Raw genomic sequence first — 17,064 nt, 5'->3', positions numbered from 1 at the left:
ACAAAACCTGGCAAAAGCATCCAATACCGAGATCGATTGGCGCGCATTGAACTATAGCATCCGGATTCTAAATTCTTACAGCAAATAAATGAACGAGTAAACCTGTCAGGGCCGTCGCGTGTTCATGACAGCAATAATCTGGATCACAGCCCGATAGTTCGGTAAGCGGGTATACGTGATATGAGTAGGATGCTGTGACGGTCTGTAGCTGATTCAACGTTGAATGCAAAAACCTGAATACCCCGCAAAACAACGTTGAAACAGTTTCTATAAGCTGACCATATACACTATATATTGAAACTTCACACGCTGCTTTTCTATGGAGCTAATTTCAATTGAAACATACAGTCAGTTTTTTTCTAACTAGACCCATACATTATATGCTGTTTGTAAAATTTGCAACGTAATACCCCTTGATAAACAAGAACGGAAGCAACTGGTCGGTTCGGGATATTACCAATAATTACTGATCTCCATTATTAAAGGATGCAACTCATTGATTAATCTTTATTATATTCTCGCGTGTGGAAATTGTTCGCTAAAATCAGCAGGAAAAATTAAAAAATCCGAAAGTGTAAGATTCTCTTTTGTAATGAGGGGTCCTGTTACTAGAAGTGTGGCGGTAAAGTTCCTCTCTTTAACGTGTCGGTTTCAATGTTGAGGATGGTTTGAGGCTTTCGCTCGAGATTTGCTGAAGACGGTGGCGCTTTTCACCTGTCAGTTGGTATTAGGTTAAACATGATACGGGCGGTGTTAATTTAGAGCTAAGAGTTATCCGCGTATAGAGTCATTTGTATAGATTAGCATACCGGGAAAGATAACGCACGTAAGTTAAAACTTGAATAGTGTAGGTATAAGCACATGTATAGTTGATTGAGATGTATAAGCACCTGTATGCCATGTGCTTTGGCAGCGGCAATGGCGGTCGATTTTCGAGGCGTTGGCTGCTCCCTACTGCATGTTAAAATGGTCACAAGATCTGGAAAGAATTGGAATAAAGTTAAATGTAAAAATAAATGTAACTTGATTTATCCTAGCGTGACCGGAACACGACAGTCGTTATAACACGGTTGCTCAGTTTCAAACACTCGTGCCAGGTTACAAGTTACCATGTATGTTACGTTGTGAGTATTTTTTTTAGATGACTGTTTTGTAGCCGTTTTTAAGTATAATGGCCGGGACTGAGTAAATCCTATTACCGCCGTGATCTTTTTCTTCAGTGCCTGACTTCCTTGCTTCGGCTTGGATAAGAAAACGACAGCATTCCACGATGCGGTAGAAACGCCTGGAAAAGATAAATTGTATAATCGATGTCGTTTTTTACACCAGCAGTCTCTGTTGACCTACCATGCGTCAACGTCGTCACGACGAAGCTTGGGCGGCTCCCCATCCACACCAGGCACTTGCTCGTCTTTACTTTGCGCCCGGATGAACCTGCGAATAGCAATTAAGTGTTATCGCAATCGAGATGACTCAATAGGTAGATTTGAGCAGCGTTATTCGACTTAATGCGACTCGCAGAAGTCTTCTAACACAATATTATGCTGTATAGGCTTGGAATTTACTCGTTGTTAAGAGCCATTGTTGCGCTACTGTGTTGTCTGCGAGTCGGAGGGCACGGCTCATTAAACGGTAATTCGGTGTGCCGGTGCGCTCACAGTAATCAACGGTTTTAGGGATTTGCAACAAATTACCGGCTAGAGGTGGTTGCGCGGGCGAGCGAGTGCTTTTTACGGATCAATACTCGGATTACGGTCGTTCCCCTGCGTGGGACAACATATTACCGTCCGAGCAAGATGGAAAACAAACACAGGGCGAGAGATAAGGAGACGAGTGTGTGGTCTAAACAAGTGGTGAAAAACGAGCGACTAAATGGGAACCGTGCGGGGTTGCGGCGGCGGCGAACGGCCATCGTAGATAGCGGTTACGATAGCGTCCCTGTTGGTTGCGAAAAACATGTCTCAAAATTGAGTTGGATATAAACGAACAAGGGAGGCGGCTCCTTTCTAAAACAGCCAATGCGGTGACGGAAGACAGTGTGGGCAGCAAGATTGCACCGACGGTAAACAACTCGCATCTGGCGGGACGCTGTTCGCTCGATTAGCCGCAGATTATCGCTTATTTGTTCCGGTGTGACCGCACCGCATCGAGGCCATGAGCCGCGGGTGCGAAACCAAGTTGGACGATGATCGAGCACCGTGACTAATCAGTTATTGGAATGAAAGGTCGGGGACGGAAACAGCGCGAGAAACGAGCGATAATCTAAATATAAACCAGCGCCTCGTATCGGCCGCAGAATAATAAACACAACATCGGTTCACTTACCGGTTACCTTTCTTTAATTCGCTCTCCAGATAACGTATCGCGTCTCGCGCGCCCTGGGATTCCTTCTTTATCGCGTCCAAGCCATCGATAACTGAACATAATATACACGTTAAAAAGAGCACTATGATGTATGATGACGTAATCCACGATGACGTCACCTGTTTTTGGAATCACGACCAGAAATCGACCGCTGGCGACAAGACGACGTATGTGGGGGAGTTCCAGTGACATTGATGACGTATCAACCACTAGGTAGAGACAGAGTGCAGAGTCACGTGACTTGGGAGCACCGAGAGAAGTTTCTAGAAGTTGAACTTCGTTTCGGAGTCTCGATGCCGCCATGTCTTTCATCATACGCGCTTTACGCATTGCTTCTACAGCCTGTGTAACAATGTATTATGTATTTGTTATATAGGTGAACCATTAATTCAACAGCCTGTGTTGTGATATATAGTAGGTTGGGGTAAGATGGTCCATGATTTCATTCTCCTTTATCGTCGCATTTGAGATGGTAAACAAATAATATTTACAGAATTATATAACCATTTCCTCACGTTTCTAAACCAGAGTTTTAATTTGTTAAAAGCATGACAAAAAAACGTGGAATACATGTGCCAACGGTATCCTTCTTCCCACACAGTACCGTATGTTATTGTTATATATAGGTGTACCGTAGACGTGGCATACGTTGATTGGTACATAATCAGTAGCATGCGTCGGTTATAGTGATTGTGTTTTAATTAAACCCATTAACAGCCTACAAGATCAGATTACCATTATATGTAAAGTTTTAAACTACGGAAAGGATTTGTAAATATACAAGCGCAAACATCGCATTTATAAGCTTGTAGTTCCGACTCCATACTCCCGTGTTCGACATGTATTGCGGATATGTTAGAAGGCCATTAAACAAGAAGCCACAGGCAGCTAACAAGTGTAATGTTTGAGTTGTATGATTAACCAATCTGTGGCATTGATAAATTGGCTACTGATGGCACACTAAGCTTGCAAGGTAAACAAGTAAGGGCGAAACTAGATCGATTATCACCCAGTGTGGTAGCGTTGGGTATCAATGTTGTTTACCGTCGCGGTGCATACACGTAGTATGGAACAGAGGGTATGTGTGTATGGCCTTGTACCGAAGGTTTAAGCAAACTAATGACAAATTATGTTTCGCAATGACTCGGCGAACGCAGTAGGTTCGAATGCTACACAAAATAAATATTTGCGAGTCACTGAACCTTGGGGTCGGTTTCGTGTAAGTAAATATCCTGCTACATATATGTTGTACATTAGGGACTAAACTGAGCTGCTATTCGTAACGAACATGTATATTGGAGCTTGTTAAGTGATTCGTTATCGTTGGCCTGGGATGGCTGGCAATGGAACAACATTGATATCTGTCTGTAAACATCAGCAGCTGGAAACTGGAAAGAAGTCTGATGTTTCTGGCGATATTTATCTCGTATAGTTTAACATGAGATAGCAGAACATTTTATACCGCATTCACGTATCTTTTACTTCATAAGAAATACTGTAGATTTTTAAATTTAACCATTTGTCAGTTAGAGTTACTTTTTCTTTGTGATTTACGGTGTAACAAAATTTCATAATAAAAGAAGCAAATTCGCGCAACGTATGTGGGTGATATGGCTCATGTATTCGACGGTAAGTAAATATTGTTGGGTAAACTAAGCCATGTTCATAACGGGCAGCCCTTCACACTAGTACAGCCCGGGCGCGGTACGGAGGGAAAGCATTACGCCAGTCAGTCAATATTTGTGAACTAACTTCGTAGGACATCGCCCGTGTTTGTTAAGTCTCGGGGGATTGCTCGGAAAACAAAGCAATTAAACTAAAAGGCGCAGAATAGCTCAAGCCAGGTATCCTGGTCACAAGGCGTTAAATAGAATCCGGGTATGCGATATAGCGAGGCGACAACAACGTACAGGTAATAGCATCTGGGAAACCTCTGCACTCATGCGGTTATGTTGTGTAAGTGCACACATTGCTCGGCAAACACATGCGCTCCGTATTTACCACAGGCGGTTCCTGGTAGTTGTTGCCGGTGCAAATATTGGGGGAGGGATATTAAAATCTATTGACGATTGCGCCCTGTTTTTAGGATTCTTATGTGTGACGTCATGTTTGTTTTCCCGAATATCGCGCGCCAAATGTCGTTACGTAGAATCCACTTTCCAGAGAATATTTGTGTATTCAAAAGTCACGCACCTCTAGCTCCATCTGGGGGTCAACCGTTTCCTCCTCAGGGGCAGCGAAATGCTCGTCGCCGATCGTGACGTCAGAGTTGATGACGTCAACTTCAACGTCATCCATAGAAGCGAGGGTGCGACATAAGTGACGTAATCGGCATGTACGAATCATGCACTAAAAAAAAAAAATTTTAATAGATATAAAAATAGTAGCATTGATGGTTAAAGTCTGCTTTATAATCATATTAAAAAAGCTCAAAGGTATTACTTTTATTTGTAACAAAAAAAGATTGGATTAAAAATGTAATGTTTCATACTTCTTATAAACAGGTATTAATTGATAAAAGCTTGCCTATTTGACATGTTCTTAAAAAAATATAAATACTTTAGTTTAAAAACATAAAGCCAGATTTTACCCAGATAACAATGGAACAAAATAAATAATCATAAATATAACAAAAAGCAAGCTTACCTGCTGTAAATTGGTAAGACTTTGATAGGGTAAAGTTGTGTCTATGAATGACTTGGAGCTTGGATCCTTTATAGCATTCATCTTTGCTATTACGTAATCTTCAGGAAGGGGTATGGTCTGTCTCCATGGGCTGGGTTTGGGGTAGGGGGCTGGGAAGTAACGAGGAAATGTTAAAATGTTAAGAAGCAAGAATAAAAAACAGTATGTAGCGGTGGGTGGCGAAATGCAGTTTAAATAAAAATAATTATTTATAAAAAAAATTTATAAAAAAAATAATTATTTATAAAAAACTGACTTCAAAAAATCTGTAATTAAATGAGGGGAAACACTTTTTTGTGTTAAGGGGTCGTTTAAATTGTAAAAATTATAAAAAATAAGTAAACAGATTTTAAATACAAAATGAAAATAAGTTGAGAGTATTTCGATTTACCTTTCTCTTTTCGAGCAGGTTCAGTTTCATCAGTTTTGCCTGAAAAGATGAAAATAATGATTAAAGAATACAGTTGTTGTCGAAACATGTTAAGTTCTTACCATTTTCAACAGGTTTACTTTCTGTTGGACTTGAGGTGTCAATAACTTGCATAAGAAAATTATTTGATATCTTGTCATTTTGAAGCTCATCTAAAATAAATAACTTGAGTTGGTGGGTATTTATTTATAATCTATGATAAAAAGTAAGTGAAGATAAAATAGAATTAATGTGTTGTAGGTTTATGTCAAGCTACCATTATAACTCTAATTGCTAATCAAACATTTGATTATTAATCATTAAATGCACTCATGTGCTCTTTGTCAAGTGTACACTTCATATAATTCACATCAAGTTCGAGTCAGATCAATATTTAGGATTAACATTGAAACATTGCTTTGATATAACTGTTTGAACTCACCAATTTGTAACATTAGTTTTTCTGTGGGTAAAACTTCCACTAATTGAACTAATCGGTTCCATAAAGCACGAGAGCTCTTGGCACACGCCCCCACTACACCCTCATTTGCTGACAGCCAATCAGCAAGCAGTTTGAGCACAGAGGTAAGACAATGGTATTGTGACATCACTTGTAAGATTCGAAACCCTGTAGGGAAAAAATAGATGAAAGTGGAAATTTAATAATACAACCAAAACACTAGTCCAGGAATATTATTCCATTGTGAAGTCATACAGGGTGGCTTTCTGTGGGTTCTACAAGCAATTAGTGACCACTGGGTTGGAGCAATGTCTGTTAAGTGTTTTGCCCAAGGTTACACAAACCATCAGTAGTATTAACATTGAGCATTAAACCAGGTATACTTCGGTTGCAATGCAAGTGCCTAACCACTGGCCCAGAAAATTTTTTACAAAAAATAGGAATAGATTAAATAATCATCCAACCTTTAAAAAATAATGTAGTAAAATGCGTGAATAGCGAGTATAGATGAACTTTACCTTCATTAGAATCCATTACTTCTGGTTTGTCGGTTATAGAATCATCTTGAATATCGTTACTTCCTGTTTCAACTTTGATTTCTTCATTTATTATCTCATTTATCTTTGGTTGGGTTACCTCAACGGGTGGGGTTGGTTTAATAGCAGGGGTTGCTGGAGTGAGGTGTTGTAAGAATGAAGGGGCGAGTGTTATCTTATGGCGGTTGGTTGGCTGTGAAGGGAATTCTAACATTAGTTTGGTTGAAAAGATATTTAAAATAAAGCTAAACGCAAATAAAAGTAATTTGATAATAATACAACAGGTAGTAAAAGTTGTTATGGTAAAATGATGAATTATATTGTACTATTGTTTCATAGTTGGGTTGAAATGATTAAATAAAAGCCTAAATATGGTCCAAATTATAAATAAAGCTTAATCAAAATATAAATATATGTTACAAAAATGTGATAATAGTGTAATAGATATATAAAACTGCTGTGATGTCATAATTTTGAATTATATTGTACTAATGTTTCGTCTGCTATCTGATGAGACAGAAGGAAATGCTGAAAAATTGGCAGACAAATGATGGCAGAAAATTAATAAAAATTGCTGAAGAGCTAATTAAAGCATAATGCTACATTATAGCACACTTAGGAGTATAATTCATATTTTCAGGTAAAAATATCTTCAAAAACATTTATTTTAACGAAAATGCAAACTATGTCACAAAACATTTTCTTTTCACCTGAAACATTTTGTTTGAAAGATCTTGTAAACTTGCAACTGCCAGAGTTGGCTGTGGAGGTTGAACCTCTATTTTCTCACTTCTTCCGCGAACCTTGTTCTCATCTGTTTTAAACTGATCTTCCTCATCTTGGGAGGAGAGGTCCTCCTGACTCAATCGAGTCCCTGATCCACTGGAGCTGGTATAGGAAGAGTCATCCTCGGAACTTGAATCAATCGGATCAGAATCGGATGCTGGAGGAAAAGATGATGTTTTTATCATCAAAGACAAATTACAAATAAAAGGTGGAGATTGGAACCTTCTACAAACTACATGTTATATATTTTAATGTAAGTAAAATGAGTTTATTTTCTGATCCACCAAATGGTAATAAAAGTATTGTGTATGAGGCCCAATTTCATTTCCTTTGTTGCAGCTTAGATAAATAGCAAACAAATTTATATAAATGTAGCAAAAAATGGGTGCTAAAAACAAGCCACACATACTGTAAAAAGTGGAGTGCACATTCAGTTAAAATATTAATAAAAATAATATTTTGGTTGAAGATAAATACCATGATCTCCTGCTGCGATCGAGTCTTCTCCTTCACTCAGATTACCATCCTCCGCTCCCGAGACTCTTCTTCTTCTCCTGGTCAACATTCGGGATTTGTTCTTCTTGCTCTTCGGTGCCGCAGACCAGTGGTCACCTGCAGGAAAACAAATTTTTTATTATTTTGGGTTTTGAGATATAGTAAATTCTAGAAACAATTTCTTACCATCAGCCTGGGTGTCGGTGCAACCATTTGGAAGGTTTTCACTTTTCTGTTTTTCGGTTTCTAATGAACAAACACTTGAATTATTGAATAACGTAGTAAAGAGTGCATTAATAATTTCCAACTATTGAAAATGGGGGTATATCTGAAATGAATTCCAGGCCATTGACACCCACATAGAATAGAACTGCTTAACATTTGAACATAAAATGAGTAAAAATTTAGTTGCGTAAAAGAAAAAATTGGGAATCTTAATAGATGTAGTACTGCCCTACCTTTTATATCACTTGTTATTTGTTGGCAGACATGTCCAAGAACATGAGAAAAGAAAGCTAAAGCAAACGCTATTGCTGCTGAAGATCTATTAGATCTACAAGCCTGTGGTAAGCAGTGGTTAGTAGGAATATTAGATCTCAGCATTCGCTGTCACAATGTTATATTTGACGGGGACCGTTTACAGTTTAATAAACAACAATAACATGGTATTTCCTCATAAAATAGTGACTGGTTCATTGGTATATAGAACAGTACAGCAAGAATTGAAAAGACACACTGTTACTGCACTTAAAATTATTATAAAAAACTAAAGAAAACATACATTATTTTATTTTCAGGGTAATAACTAACTCAGCTAAACACAGTAATTAACAGCCAATTTGTTTTACCTGAAGATCATGTACATTCATCAAACACAACACACAGATTTTAAACACAATGTCCCCATTTAAACGGTGTTGTAAATTCTGTTGTTTCCTGTGATCAGCTGCCTTTGCTACAACATTAACTGATGTGCCGGACTTGTTGGAGTGTCTGGGGTAAAAAAAGTTTAAAATTTAGTTGAATATTTTTTCAGCAGGTAACATAGTCGTACCTATTGTCTCCTGATTTTTGTTTGCTGGAGCCCAGCCCTTGGCCAATGTCACCATTTGGTAATGCTGTATGAAAATACAATGTTACTATTAATAGGTAATGCTGTATAAAAATATAATGTACCATATTACCCAACAGCCACTTACATGAGGAAAAACAGCATGACATAAATATATATATGAAAACTGTATCCTTTTATAGTATAAGCATAATGCCTCTATAATTAAATTAGGCCCAGTAATTTGCAGAGCAAAAAGTTGAACTTTATGCAAGAACTACTTACTCAGTCATAAATAAATGTTGGCAAGTTATACCTTTACATTTAATAACTAGATTACAAACCACATTCTATTCCCTTAAGTATACCATCCAATGTTGCTACAATTAAATTATCTCAATACACACATCCCATTACAGAGAATCTCAAATAAAACAACTTTCGATTCAAATGAAAGAGTTCTGTATATTCTCTTACTTATGCTACCAGGCATAATGTAAAAAACTATAAAAAAAACGTTTTTCAAATATTTCTACTGTCATAGGACAAGACTTTACTACTGAATGTTCTGTATATATTCAACACTAAAATCACCTTCAAATAAATCCTCTTCAATAAAGTCAGTTTCCAAGTTCATATTGTTGAGACAAACATGTAGGGCATCGATTAATCTTTTGCAAAGACCTGGACAAATAAATATATTAGTTGGTATGCCTTCGTGTGGTATTTATATAATACCATTATAATAGTAAATAGTTTAATGGTTTTATTTATTTCTTCGATTACAGTAGTAAAGATTAAAAAGATTAAACGAAAATCCAGGCTGGAGTGACAAAACAAGTTGTTAAAACACCCTTACAGTTAAAAACATATTTACATTTAATTGAAAGTAAAAGCGTGGTTGCTACACCTATAATATAATGCAGAATTAGACTATGTGGATGAAGTTTATGATTACCTGATATTTCCACATCTGTTGAGTAAGTTTTCGGTCTGAGTAAGTCACACAGGTAAAGAAATGAAATGATGAATATCCTTGTGTGTTCTTTTCTGTTGTAAAGATGTACATTTTATACACAAAAGAGTTTGTCATAAAATCCCAAAGTACCTGTAAACTTTAGTTGCGACAATTCCATCCAAAGCATCAGTTGGTAGCTGGTAAAACAACTTCTTATTTCGATCCAAAAGTTTCTGCAAGTTTCCCTCAGCCCCTCCAAAGCTTTGCTCAGCGTAAAGCCTGAAATGGTTAAGTTATAGAATTAAAAGTTTAATGCTCAATGAATAGAGTAAAGGGTTAAGTTATGTCACAAAAGTCAGTGAATATAACATAATATAATTTTTTTATGTCTTCTCTTAAAACAATAGGGAAGATCATGTTATTTAAATAACGAAGAAAAGGAAATGTACAGCAAATCGACAGTCGTTAAAATATGCTACGGATAAAAACTGTGGGACAGAGTGTCAGTTAAAAGGGTGGTTGTTGCACCTAATATAGTAAAAAGTTAAGTAACAGCAGTATAATATTCAATAATACGGAAAATCAACTTACGATCGGCAGTAATGGTAAGTGGCAGTCAGGCCCCACCAAGACTGATGGCCAGCCAACGTAGCTAACTGATTATGTGGCATTCCCATCCCAGGTTTAGTAAGTAAGGCAAGTTGATAGAATCTGTTCGGACGCGATTTTAAACCTCCAAATTCCATCTGATAACGACCTGAGAAAAAAGGGATTGAAAAAAACTGAACCACCATATGACTATTTTGTTGACTATTTTTACAATATTTATAAATTATTTTCATGTTATTGCATTTAAACTGATACTCACTCAGATCACCAAGGCACACCAGTATCTTATAACTTGTTGCTTTCACCCACAATTCAATCTCCTTCTCTTCTGTATCCTAAATACAGTATTTTTGCTCATTTAAAAAATCTAAAAATAATGAAATAGATTTTTTTGGTTCTTACATATATATATTATATTTGCTAGCAGAAGTAAACTTTGTTCTTAGTTATCGGGACCGAAGAGACAAAATAAATTTCACTTATTTGTTTATAATTACCTGAGTTTTAGCATCCTCTTTATTTTTCCTTCTTGTAGTTCTCTGAAGAGGTTTATCAGCAAGAGGAAGATCTATACAAACCAAATCTGTCTTCACCTTGGACTGCAGACGTAGCAGAAGATAATGATAATAACCAACAGCAGAGTAGAGGAACTGACGAAAATGAGGTTGCAGGTGATGCTGCTGTAATGCTCCTGGAGCATTCGACTGAAACTGAGCAAAATAATAAGTTAGACTTAGGAAAAAAAGTTTTGAGTGACGGCTAAGCTTCTGTAAAGTAAGGAACACCCAACTTTTTAGACTTTCTATAGTTTAACTTTCTGTAGGTTTAGGACTTTTTTTAATGTTATGTAATTTGAATTTTATTACTATTATACACACCTGATTGTTTTAAATAAATCCTTTTAAAATAATTTTAACGTTAACAGATGCTAAAACAGGTTATGACATCATAGTCACCTTTCTTCCACTTTTAACAGCATGTATGACATCATAATACACTTTCCTCCATAACAATTCCTCGGCTTTCCTTCCATAATCACTGGAATACGTGAACATTAATCTCTCGCATGCTTCTCGTAATTTGTGCCTGAAACAAAAATAAAGATAGTTTACAAATGTTATGGAATACTTGTAAATACTTAAAATGTGTTTTAACACCTCTGGTTGCAGCAGGACAAGTGTATGTGAAAGTAGTGAAACAAAATTGTAAACTGAAATTATAATGTTATTATGGTTGTTATAGATTTTTTTGGCCTGTCCAGGATAAAAACTGTAAATTTATTCCAGCATACATCTGCCATTTGACAAGACTTTATCAGGGTATTTATGCCTGGAAGTAATGGAATGTAGTGTTATTAATTTAAAATAGTTCAAACCTTAATTTCACTTGTTCAGGGTGAAAAAGACTGATCAAACTTCTTCTGTGTTGACGCCCAAGGTCCAGTTTTCGAACACATTCTACAACTCGACTGAAATAAAAAGTTAAACTTGATTAAATTAGAATTCAATAGAAGAGCCAAATAATAAAATAAAAAATACTATAGGGTTATCTTAAAACCTCCCAAAATCCTGGGTGTTGAGGGTAGTGAGAGGAAGGCCTAAATCTCAAGTCCTTGACAAAGACCTATCTATAAGGAAAACAAGTTTTTAAAAGACTTACCGGTACAGTCGTTTAGCAGAGATACTTTTGACCTCTGGCGACACCGTGTGTTTTGCTGAGTAATCATCAGTGTGGGACATCGCCACGACTCAGCACTTTTCGTCACCTAAATTAGAAATTTAAAAAAAAATTGTTGGTGTAAAATTTACTATATATTTTTACATTAGGTCTTAAATAAATAGTAGAAAAGCTTTTGATTGTCCAAAAGCCATATTTTCTATCACAATCCTATGATTGCAACTATTTGAATAACCACTGTATAAAAATTTAAAGGAAACCAAACCTAATCAGTACAATATTTTATTTAATAACCACTCAATTAAAAAACTTTTTGTGGCTCATTTGGTCAAAAAACGTAGTGTTTTTCCAACGTTTCGAATGTCATCCCGCAAGATTTTCAATAGAATTTTTTAAATACACTGCGTTTTATCCAGATGCGCTGTTAAAAATATTATTTACATTAAGTCTGGTAGAAGAAGTAACACCCCACTTATATACTATAATGAATGCACTAACCAGTGTGAGGATAATTTCTCCATTGAAATGTAGATTCACCTCTTTTACAGTAGCATGTTCAGTTTAAATCAAAAGCTTGCAGTTCAAAACTTTAAGCTGCTTTTAACCAAAATTATATCTAATCACTAAAATTTTCTATAAAATAAGAAAAAGGTTTTACACAGAATGGTACCATTTCGGTAAACATTGATTTTAAAAGCTGTGGACTGCTCTAAGTTGTATGCTGCATTTAAATACTTGAGGTAAAATATGAAAAAAATAGAATAACACGCTACTAATATTGTGGTAAGGCGAAGAAGACGGGACACCTTTAGCACATAATATCCAACAATCTTGATTGTGTTTAAAACAATTAACAATGGTCTATGGAAGTCGTAAAGTTTTGAAATTGAAAGTTCCTTGTTTACTACCAAATAGGACGAGATAACAGAATGGTGTCCCATCTTTTTCTACCATACTAAACACTTTTTACAAAGAAAGACAAAGATTTTTACAAAGAAGAATTAGCTTATACATGCAATGGCGGGATACTGACTATAAAATCATTTCAGGTGTTAAAAACAATTACGTTCAACATATTACTGTACAATGATTTTTTTAAAAACAGAAAAAGCTATATGGAATGCATAATACAGCAGCAAAAGTATGTAACATACTGGCAGCTTATAAACTAAAGTAAACACATGATGCTGGACATTGATGTGTTCTGATGTGAAGCAGTTTATGTCGGTTCGGCAGTCGTATAAATGAACAAAAAAAAACAAGTTAAGTCATCAATAAGACAATAAAAAAATAAGCAAATTAGGCACTTTACAAAGAATTAAGTATCATAACCAAGAACATAAAAACAGGTTTTAAAATTAAACTCTTGTGTAAAATGATAATCGTGGAATTCTGGAAAAAAACAGAGACAGAGTAATCCTGCAAAATAGGGTGCTATTGTAGACATCCTGTTATTTTGTGTTTGCTTGACCTCAATATAGGTGTGAATTATGGGATACAACCTGATTGTGGGGTTGTCATAGCTGTGTGTGAAAATGAAAAAGTAATTGGAAATAATATATACATGTATATACACATTTATACATGTATGTATATATATACAGAATAAAGAATTGTAAAATAATACTGTATTCTCGGAATAAATGTATGTAAAGACAAACAGATCTTTGTGTGTTTTGCATACAAAGGCATGCAGTATTGAGAACGGATTTACTTACAAAAATTACTATCTTGCAACAAAACCCCTACCACAAAAAATGCTATAACCATTAAAAAGTGCAAAACTAAAAGTATATTAAATACTTTAAATATGGTTCACAGTTCACACAACCAAATTGAAACATGTAGTAACTAAACGTACCATTATAAATGAAAGTTTGTCTATAAAGAACCAATTGAACTTTTATGATAAATGTTTCATGGGTTAAACAGTTGAATGTTCATTTAAAAATACAAAAAAATCTTGAAACAAATGGAAATGATGAAATACTATCTCCATTTTATAATCAGTAATGGCTTTTGGAAACTGTATGGTTAATAACTGATGTCAGGTTGCTTGGCAAGGGATATGAGAACATTTTGAAATCAGTTATGTATTTCTCAACAAATTGTCGGAATAGTGAAGGTTGTATCAACGAGAAGTAATGCTGAATGTAGTTATGTGAGGTAGGCTTGTACCAAGGCTGACGGTGAGGAAAATGAAGATTTTTTGGGGCGTTTATTGCTCGAAGAACAATCTAAGGACCAAATAAGCAAATGATGTTGGAATCTGGTGCTTAAAACGTAACCGACAAAAATCTCCTCCAACCAATTTTTCAGAAAAAAGATATATATATATATTTTTTTTTTCAGACAGTGCCGCAACAAGATAAAAATATTTTTCATAAATCTTTGGCTGTGCCACTGTGTAGTGATATTAGTCTTATAGTGTAAAAGATCTCACCTCTGCCTCTTCTTCTATGTTGTTATATGTTCCAATAAAATCATAGGAAATTGCACAAGGCTGACATAACGTGGACATTGGCATCCAATGTTCATTCATATCAGTTTCATCAATACCAGTTGAAATATATTTTAAAAAATCAACAAACGTAACATCATCACCAGGAACTTTTCCACGGTACTAAAATTTTAAAAATATGCAACAAATATTATTATTATGCACTACACACAGTGTAGAATTTGATCTAATGATAATGTGGTGTAATTAATGCATTCAATTTAAATAAAAGACTGACAATGCCATTTAGGCAAAATATATGTATTTTGTTATAAATTAGTTTGAATTGATTTTTGCCTGCTATGTTTTCGTACCACCAAATCTTTATTCTATTGTAATTAATATTAGCGTCAAACTTTTTATAAACATTACATATTCTAAAATCCTATTTAAACAGTATTAGTTGTAACATGTTATAGCCTGAGGTGGCTGATTAGATTAGCATTTAAAATTTTCAATTTTCTTACTTGTTCTGGTTGATGATACATGCTGGAGATTTTGCTTCCATAAAGTTTATGAAACGCTTCAATTTCATTGAATTTGTTCCTGTACACGGACAGCGCGCGTTCTACGGGATTTCGAACGAACATAAATTTATAATAAGTTTCAAGTCGTTCCTGTATTTCAGTCCTGTTATAATCAGAAAGATACTTGAACCCATGCACATGGTCGAGCTGGTGCACTTTGTCAGCAGAATCCACTTCTCCATACAACACCTTTATAACTTTTTTCCAGTTAGAGCATGCCACCTAGCATTCAATACAATATTAAAGGATTGATGCATGCAGTGCAGGATTAGAGAGTGATAACATACTAACATGTGGTGAAAAAATATATACTCAGCAGGCCATCAGTCAATACTAATGGGGCCACTAGGCAGTAGATGACCAGGACTTAAGAAGGTAATTTAAAAGGTTTTTGTTAAAATCCGTTGTAACTTTGCAGGACACTTCACAGTTTTTGTTTTTTCCAGATGACTGTTAATTTGGACAACCTATTAGTGACCACTGGTTTGGAGCAACGTTCGTTAAGTGTCTTGTCAAAGGAAACATACGCGACAATATTAGCAGTGTTGAGCGTTGACACGGTAACGTTCGGTTACAATGCAAGCGACTAAACCATTAAACCACCACTCCAGACACAACGTAATGTTAATCTAACCCCGGACAAAATCAAACTTGACACTAAATATGACCTGCCATCTTGTCTAGGCTGAATATTTATTTATTACAAGAGTAGGCTTATTATTTAGAGTGGACCTATTTAAATTTTGTAAAATGTGACAATCCATTAACAAGCATGCTAAGTGATAATTAGACCAGGTGACTTCAATATTTTTGTTGCAATAACCGTTAGTGTTAAGGATGCTATTTACCCAATTAGTGGTTTATGCAATACCTTTTCGTTTCGAATATTTAAAAAATAGGAATACCGTTAGGCAGACATTTACTGACCACATAAAAAAGCCACACCTTTGCATAATGAGAATAACATTAGCTAGGTAGTAGAATGTTTTATAAAAATAATGTTTTATAACTAACCTTTGGTGTGTAGCAATATAAAAACTTATATTTGTCATTTACAATCAAGTGGGTTAAGGTTATATGACGCTGCTTTTTCGTGAGGTTATTTAAAGTAAAAGGAAAGTTATGACGTTGGTTACATATGGTAGTTAAGCTCCTCCGTACAGCTTTGTGATTGACTCCCGAATCCTAGAAACAAAATATTTAGAGATTCGTAAAAAGGTTAAAAAATCAAAATAATCCTATAATGATACCCTATGTTAGTGCAATGATAAACTTGTGTGACTTATTACATTTGTTATATTAAAAAAACATATGAAAGTAGAAAAACATACCATGTTTACGACAGACTTTGAAATATTGCTCAATCTTTTATCATTATCTGCTTCTTTATGGACATGTAATTGAAGAGCAATAGAGTCCATACTTCTGCTGAAAAACCATCCTTTTTCAGGCTTGTTTTCAACCTCTTTGCAGCAAAATGTGGGGTTGTATGCTATACACAAAAGGATTGGTACAGGGACGGTACACAGCAACAGAAAGTACTTCTGCATACGCCGCATGTTATTAAAAGAGAACAGTCTCTGAAAACAAAACAACATTAAAAATGATTCAATAATAATCTACACACATTTAAAATAACTTAAAGGTGTGAATGTATGTTAAAATACTCTCTCTGCTTTACCAGAAAAGTAACTTTCACTTTACCGAAAGTTTTCTGCCTATAAACACAGCTTTACTCGCCGAAATGGAGAAGAGAGAGCGCGAAAATAAGAGAGAAGTTCTTTTTATGTTATTTGTACGCATGACTGATTCTAACGTAAGAAAAAGCAAAGCATATATAATAATTAGTATACATGCTTTGGAAAAAGGCAGGAAATATTCACTTTTAGATCTTAGTTTACTCTCTCTGTTTTGTAAAACAAACATTTAATATTCCTAACTTACAGTGTTAAGGTGTTTATTTCGCTAGCGAGACGATCTTATACAAGCTAAAATATTCGCTTCGTC

The 17,064-nt window shown here is 35.4% G+C and overlaps 2 protein-coding genes across 3 annotated transcripts; both read right to left on the bottom strand.

Annotated features, from left to right (window-relative positions):
• Nucleotides 1-493: 493 nt before the first annotated feature.
• LOC149737037 (nonsense-mediated mRNA decay factor SMG5-like) lies at nucleotides 494-12,666 on the bottom strand. Its single transcript, XM_089875952.1, has 28 exons — nucleotides 12,529-12,666; nucleotides 12,013-12,118; nucleotides 11,729-11,821; nucleotides 11,310-11,439; nucleotides 10,851-11,063; nucleotides 10,613-10,688; nucleotides 10,336-10,501; nucleotides 9,895-10,023; nucleotides 9,745-9,836; nucleotides 9,381-9,470; nucleotides 8,790-8,853; nucleotides 8,584-8,728; nucleotides 8,194-8,296; nucleotides 7,922-7,981; nucleotides 7,718-7,852; nucleotides 7,165-7,397; nucleotides 6,437-6,647; nucleotides 5,901-6,086; nucleotides 5,542-5,631; nucleotides 5,441-5,479; nucleotides 5,011-5,159; nucleotides 4,558-4,713; nucleotides 2,484-2,706; nucleotides 2,326-2,416; nucleotides 1,348-1,434; nucleotides 1,200-1,285; nucleotides 891-979; nucleotides 494-714 (listed from the first exon to the last, which is right to left on the bottom strand). The coding sequence occupies exons 2-28, from the start codon at nucleotides 12,090-12,092 to the stop codon at nucleotides 652-654; spliced, it is 3,279 nt and encodes a 1,092-aa protein (XP_089732078.1). The 5' UTR covers nucleotides 12,093-12,118; nucleotides 12,529-12,666; the 3' UTR covers nucleotides 494-651.
• Nucleotides 12,660-16,669, bottom strand: LOC149737036 (carbohydrate sulfotransferase 14-like). Of its 2 annotated transcripts, none has more exons than XM_089875982.1 (5): nucleotides 16,389-16,669; nucleotides 16,072-16,242; nucleotides 14,998-15,279; nucleotides 14,474-14,653; nucleotides 12,660-13,553 (listed from the first exon to the last, which is right to left on the bottom strand). In XM_089875982.1, the coding sequence occupies exons 1-5, from the start codon at nucleotides 16,653-16,655 to the stop codon at nucleotides 13,548-13,550; spliced, it is 906 nt and encodes a 301-aa protein (XP_089732108.1). In that variant the 5' UTR covers nucleotides 16,656-16,669; the 3' UTR covers nucleotides 12,660-13,547. The 2 variants fall into 2 exon arrangements, with proteins under 2 accessions (XP_089732108.1, XP_089732107.1); XM_089875981.1 differs by having other exon boundaries at nucleotides 12,660-14,267; nucleotides 16,389-16,668.
• Nucleotides 16,670-17,064: the final 395 nt, after the last annotated feature.

The sequence above is a fragment of the Ciona robusta genome, chromosome 4 (genome assembly GCF_009617815.1).
Source record: "Ciona robusta chromosome 4, ASM961781v2".
Lineage (NCBI taxonomy): Eukaryota > Metazoa > Chordata > Ascidiacea > Phlebobranchia > Cionidae > Ciona > Ciona robusta.
The sequence above is the reverse complement of the archived record's forward strand: the minus strand, read 5'-3'. Positions and strand labels throughout refer to the sequence as shown.

What these genes read in the sequence shown, in the direction of transcription:
- LOC149737037 (XM_089875952.1), bottom strand. Translation starts at nt 12,092, where the DNA reads ATGTCCCACACTGATGATTACTCAGCAAAACACACGGTGTCGCCAGAG. An exon ending in AATAACAAGTGATATAAAAG is followed by an intron (nt 7,982 to 8,193) that starts GTAGGGCAGTAC and finishes TTTGTTCATTAG; the next exon opens with AAACCGAAAAACAGAAAAGT. An exon ending in GGTCGTGATTCCAAAAACAG is followed by an intron (nt 2,417 to 2,483) that starts GTGACGTCATCG and finishes TATTATGTTCAG; the next exon opens with TTATCGATGGCTTGGACGCG.
- LOC149737036 (XM_089875981.1), bottom strand. Translation starts at nt 16,655, where the DNA reads ATGTTGTTTTGTTTTCAGAGACTGTTCTCTTTTAATAACATGCGGCGT. An exon ending in CAAAGTCTGTCGTAAACATG is followed by an intron (nt 16,243 to 16,388) that starts GTATGTTTTTCT and finishes TTTTGTTTCTAG; the next exon opens with GATTCGGGAGTCAATCACAA. An exon ending in TATATTGCTACACACCAAAG is followed by an intron (nt 15,280 to 16,071) that starts GTTAGTTATAAA and finishes ATTGAATGCTAG; the next exon opens with GTGGCATGCTCTAACTGGAA.